A 6000-nucleotide genomic window follows, 5' to 3' on the forward strand; every position below is an offset into this window, starting at 1 on the left:
CTGGAATGGGCTTCAGTCCACGTAGTGCCATAGGCTCGGTTAATACATTGAGAGAGACGTGGTGTCGCTCGCATTCACAGGTCTTCCCTTTCCTCTGCCCCATTTCCTCCATTAACCTGATGGGTTTCCTCCCTTTCTCTCCTAGCCTATACCATCTTCGCTTTCCTGGAGTACCTGGTCGTCCTTTCCAACATGGCTTTCCACATGACCGCCTGGTGGGACTTCGGCAACAAAGAGCTGGTGGTCAGCTCCCAGCCAGAAGACAAACGTTTCTAGGGTGGCCTCGTTGCCCGTGCTGCCGACGGCCTCTGGAGTCCTGCAGTTGGTGCGAGTGTTGGGGCCAGATGAGCTACCGGCTCCTGGGAGCGACGCTGGGCAGGGAGGGCCGTGATGTGCCTCGAGAGGAAACCAAAAGCGTCCTTCATTGAGACATCGCCAGGACCTCCCTGTGCTTGCGCTGCTGCAGCCAGGATCCTGTTAAAAATGCCTCCAAAAATACCGGAGGGTGGGGATTGTAGGGGAATGGGATGATTACGCACAAATAACACTGCAGCCTCTCCATGGATCTGTCATTCCTCTCAAGTGCCAGGACAGGAGCAGTGAGTGGGAGCCGAGGGGGCAGGACCCAGGTGAGTCGACGGGGGAAGATGTTGGTCTGTGTGGCTAGGAATCCTCCTTCTGCAAGGCCGACTGATGCAGGGATCGGATCTTCTTTACTGCCCCACCCGGCTCAGCACAGCACCTTTCCCGCACCTGCTGCCTCACCAGGGCTCTGGCCGCAGCCCCAGACTCTCGGCAGGAACCACCACGGGTAACAGTCGTGTGCTGATTGACAGTGGACATTCCTTGCTGTGGCCCTGGGATTGGAACAGGAGTTCTCCAGAGGGAAGGTCTCCGCTGAGCTCCTGACCCCCACTTGCGCTTCCCGGTATTCCCTTTCAAGGGAACAAGATGGAAGGAAAGGCTGAGAATACTGGAGGAAAACCCCTTGCAAGGAATTCAGTGTTGCTCATTCTCAGCACCTTGATAGCAGAGGCCAGGGCATAACTTCCAGTTCCCCTTCACTCAGACATCTCCTTGAGGGGTTGCTGAAGCATGACCTGGCCCCTTTTTCTGCACTGCCTTGGGCTGGCTATTCCTCCGTTTGTTTTCTCCCCCCTCCAGTCCAACAGGGTCGGCTTTGTTCACCCTGCACAATCCCTGGCCAAGGCCTCCAAAGGTGCTGTGACAGAGCTGAGGCCCGACACATGGGCCAACACTCTGATCGTTTCCAGTGTGACCACTAATTGAGGAGGTAGGGAGGGATTAGCTAATCAGGTTGGGAGGCGGGCTGAGATAGGCAATTACTTGGATAACAGGCAGGGAGGCCGTGTTGGGGTGGCAGGAGACGGGGCTAGAGCTGTGCCTAGATTGAAGGAGATCCCAAGGAAGAAAGATCTGATTTCCTCCCGGGGCCCTGCCGAACAGGGGCTGAAGGCAAGAGAGTCGTAGAGCTTAGGCGGGGTGGGGGGGTGTTGGTGGAGGGGACTTGAATAAATTATACAGAGTGGACACTAAGAGAGCCTGAGCAATTCCTGGGGCGGCCAAGGATGGGGGGGGATATGCCCCCATCACAGGTGGGACTAGTGACTGCCGGGGGAGGGGGCTCAACCTTCAATGGGCCAGAAGCCCAAAATGCAGAGCACCTGGCTTCTGAGAGATGTTCCCTTTAAGGCCTCTCAGGTTGAGCACCCAAAAAAGTAAGATGTCCCCCCTGCCCCTCCCCAATCACTAGTTCCTCTTGGAAATCTTGCCCCTTGGCTCCTAGGAACCGTCAGCGTGAGCAAGTGCTTGAGGCAGGTCTGAGCTGCAGAGACCGGGTCTGGATCCAAACTTGTGCCGTTGGGATGTGGGGCTCCAGGTTGGGCCCCTCTCTCGGCAACGCGGTGCCTCCAGCTGACCAGGCACGACCACAGAGGGTGAAGCCAGGGGGGAAGGAGCAAAGCCCAGCCCAGTCCAGCCCAGCCCAGCCAGACGGGTATCTCCTCGACCACCCTCCCAGGATCGTCACTGGTCTCCTTGTGCACAGCTGGGTCCCATCCTTGCCTGGGTCACTGCAGCTCGTCTGGCTGCTTGGAAGAGGAGCTGTAATCCCAGGATATACAGGGCCGTAGTCTCCCTGCTACACCGGGGTAGCTGCACTGGCTTCAGTGGAGCGGCTCCTGATTTGCACAGTATCAGCGATGGGGAGCTGGAGGGGCACTGCTGTAGCTTCCTGGATTTCGCGGAGGACAGGGTCTTATTTTGGAGGGTTGGAAGCACAGCGCATCACCCCGGCAGCACCTACGAGAGCCCACCCTTCGCGGGCAAGCCCCTGTCTTATGAGACCGCCCCAAAGTCTCTCCCGGTGGGTTGAGTAGAGCAGTGCTCCACCTCCATTAGCGCGCCCGCCTCCAGGCAGCGGTGGCGTTTCGTGGGGCTGTTGAGTGATGCTACCAGGCAGGTTTCCACGTGGTTTGGGGCGAGGGGGCAGTCCCAGATCCCAGGTCGTATCCATTTCAGTGCAGGTGCCCCATGGGCAGGCAAGGGCCAGTTGGGAGATTCTGGCGGTTCCATCTCCCCAGCTGCATCAGACCCAGGCTCAGTGCCGGCGGCAAAGGCTGTGGGTAGCGTCGCTCTGACTCCTTTGGCGGGTGTGAATTTAGTGCGGCTGGAGTGAGAGCCCCAGGGACCAGATGCTCCTGCTCGCCCGAGCCGGGGTCCAAGCCAAGCAATGCCAGGGCCTGCTCCCTCCCTTGCTCTGCCAACGTGCCTCGGCCCTGACCTGCAGGTGACCCCCTCCGAGGGAGTTTGGGCTCTGGGCCTAGTCTGCTGTCTCTGAATAAGGGCGCGTGGTGTGGTGGATTTTGTGGTGTGGAGATCTGCACTGAGCCCCACCAAAGAGCCATTGGCTACCAGTGATGTTCAGTCCCAACCAGCCTGGGCCAGACTCAGACCAGGGACCGAGAGCTGTTACGTACGATATAGATATTCCTACCAATCTCATCACTGCAGTGTCTGAGCACCTAAAGGCCCCGTGTCCCGTAGCCTGGCCCTTTCTGCCAGCCACTGCCCTGAGCTGGAGTAGAGTCCACCATCGCTGGTTGGCTTCTTGGGAGCCGATGGCCTGGTGCTGTCCAAAACATAAGAACTCTGCATCCAACCTAAACAGACCCTGTGCTTCGGATACAGAGCACCGGCTGCCCGGCCGTCCCGCAGCAGCAAAGCAGAAGATTAATCGCCTGGTGAATTAACACCAATGACCTTCGTGTCAGAAATGTGTTGGGAGCCAGGATGGGGCGGAGGGCTGGCACGTGGAGGGGCTCCCAGGCCTGAGGGGGACAGCCTGGGAAAGGCACTGGAATACCCGGGAGAAGGATACAGAGGGAGTGGGCAAGGCTCAGAGGGTAGGTTTAGGCCTTGTGAGGATTGAAGGGTGGAGCAGGAAGCCTGCCTGTGTTGTGAAGGGGAGAGGAAGCCAGGGCCGGGAGCAGAAGGGGGAGGGGCAAGGGATGGAATGGCTGCCAAGTCATTGACATGGCCGCGTGTGGGGTGGGTGAGGGGTGAGCCCGGTGGGCAGACTCACCGAGATGACAGGAGCCTGCCCCAAGGGGGTTCGCCAGGGAGGTGGATAAACCCATCCCAGGATGTCTGGCGGAGCAGAGCTAGCAGGGTCCTACGAGCCAAGACCCTTTGGCCAAAGCCAGAACAGAACACGGCCATTCAATCATCCAGCGATAGCTGCCTCCTTGGGACACAGCTGATAAGTAACGGCAGGTGGGAAACTCTACTTAGAAACACTTCCCGTGCTTGTGAATTCTCCTTTTTCTTTGGCATGGAGTTGGGGGGGAGTGGAGTACGGAGAACAGGCCCCGTGGCAGGGTTACAGGGCATCCGAAATAGGGAAGGACCCTGGGTGATGTGTCTGCAACCAGGCAGAGGCCATCCTGGGCCCTCCCCAGCAGAACATGCGGGATGGTCTAGGAGCCAGCTGGGAAGGTCAGGAGATGCTGGGTGCCTTCAGCTGGCGCTTTTCCTGCTCCTAGCGCTGGTGGAATGCAGCTCTGGTCCATCAGACAGCCGGGACTGGTCTGTGAGGAAAGGCCAGGTTATCCTCTCGCAGATCTGAGGGGGCACCTACCTCTGCTCTCTGCCAAGCGCCCTTTCAGAGCCCTGCTGGGGAGATCAGCTGCAACCTACAGGTGACTCCCAGTCACTCATCGGGGAGAAGTCAGCCCCCCCCCCCCCCCCTTCCCCCTCTGACCAGCGCAGTGTTTGAGAGCAGCAAGCACAAGAATGTCCAAGCAACATTCCCAGGAGTGTCCCAACCTGCCTTGGGCTGTGAGGGCTGGTTGGGGCTGGGATAAAGTCTGCTCGGTTCTTTGGCTTTAATCGTCGCAATCTCTCTTCCTGATTTTCCTGGGCATTTTGGAGCTGCCGGCGCGGCCCTCTCTCGCCAGCCGCTGCTGCTTGCAAGTGGAATCCGCCGTGCGCACCATCCGTTACTGTATGCCATCACCCTGTATTCTACTGGGGTGGGGATCACACACACTCTGTGCCATGGTACTGCCGGATGTATATTTTCATTGGTTTGGAGGATGAAATAAAATGCTGAGTATTTTTGTCAATTTATTTCAATGTTCTTGGCTCCTCCCACCCGCCCAGTCCTGCCCCTGGGCTCATGTTCCCATCTTCCTTTGGGGGCGTGCAGGGACCTTTCCCCGATGGATCTGTCATCTCCAAGTGCTTTACAAACATGAATAATTTTGCCTGCTAAATCTCTCAGTGAGGCAAATATTACCGGGTCAACTGCATCCCGAGTGTATGGCCCATGACCCGTAGAATCAAAGCCCTGGGTACTATGGTGGCAGGCATGATAAATAAGCTAGGGAACAAGATGGAAGGAAAGGCTGAGAATACTGGAGGGAAACCCCTTGCAAGGCATTCAGTGTTGCTCATTCTCAGCACCTTGACAGCAGAGGCCAGGGCATAACTTCCAGTTCCTCTTCACTCAGACATTTCCTTGAGGGGTTGCTGAAGCATGACCTGGTCCCTTTTTCTGCACTGCCTTGGGCTGGCTATTCCTCCGTGTGTTTTCTCCCTACTCCAGTCCAACAGGTCAGCTTTGTTCTCCCTGCAGAATAAATAAGCTCGATCCCTGTTTTGCATTTCAGGAAATGGAGGCCCAGCAAGTTTCGGTGGTTTGCCCAGAGTCACTTAATGGCAGAGCCAGGAGCCCTGGTTCTAACTACTAGACTTCACTGCCCTAAGATGCAAGAAATTTTCCAGGAATTGCCTGGTTTCCACTTGATAAAACTTGTCAGTTTGGGTGGGGCCAGTCTAACATCATCGTCCTGTGACATCTCGCGGGTTTGATTCACTGACCAGTTTCCACTCTCCAAGCCGGCAGCTTGCAGAGAGAGTCTGCTCGGCCCAGACAGGTAGCAGGTATCTCCTGTGACCCTCCTGGCCCAGTCATGCACTGATGTAACCAAGACCAGAATCTGTTCCATCTCGTCCTATGGAACGTCCACCACACCTATCTCAGCCTGGCGCTGGCGCCCCCAGATCCACGCCTCAACGCGTCCAGGGAAAAACCTCCCTCCAAGTGCTGGGCCATCCGTGCGCTGTGGTGATCCGTGAGCAGTGTGGCTTATGAATGGCCCGTGTGGACTCAGATCTTCAAAACTGATCTTTTGATAGCCGGCCCCCTTGAGCTATCCCCAGTCGGACACTCAGAACCACGAGTCACTTTCCAAAATCCTTGCTAAAATCTAGATCCTGGAGATCCTACCCATAATCCCCCTCACTGAATGAGGCTTTTTCCTTTGGCGGGGGGAGGGAAGGGATGCCACTTTGTCAGAACCGAAACTTGTTTGCAGTTTTGCCTCAGTTTTGATGAATTTTCCAACTAAAAAAAAAGTCAAAGTTTTGAAATTGTCAAAATGTTTCCTTTGGACATTTTTGAAATGACAAATTGCC

The 6000-nt window shown here is 56.5% G+C and overlaps 1 protein-coding gene across 6 annotated transcripts in view; it reads left to right on the forward strand.

The window, feature by feature from the left end:
* Window positions 1-4646, forward strand: part of PGAP2 (post-GPI attachment to proteins 2) — a 37442-nt gene extending 32796 nt beyond the window's left edge. For all 6 annotated transcript variants that reach the window (XM_034759273.1, XM_034759276.1, XM_034759275.1 and 3 more), the window contains one exon: window positions 146-4646. In XM_034759273.1, coding sequence (XP_034615164.1) covers window positions 146-276 — 131 coding nt within the window. In that variant the 3' untranslated portion in view covers window positions 277-4646. The remainder of the gene's footprint in view (window positions 1-145) is intronic.
* The last annotated feature ends 1354 nt before the right edge of the window (window positions 4647-6000 follow it).

This window comes from Trachemys scripta, chromosome 1 (assembly GCF_013100865.1).
Source record: "Trachemys scripta elegans isolate TJP31775 chromosome 1, CAS_Tse_1.0, whole genome shotgun sequence".
In the NCBI taxonomy this organism is placed as follows: Eukaryota; Metazoa; Chordata; order Testudines; family Emydidae; genus Trachemys; species Trachemys scripta.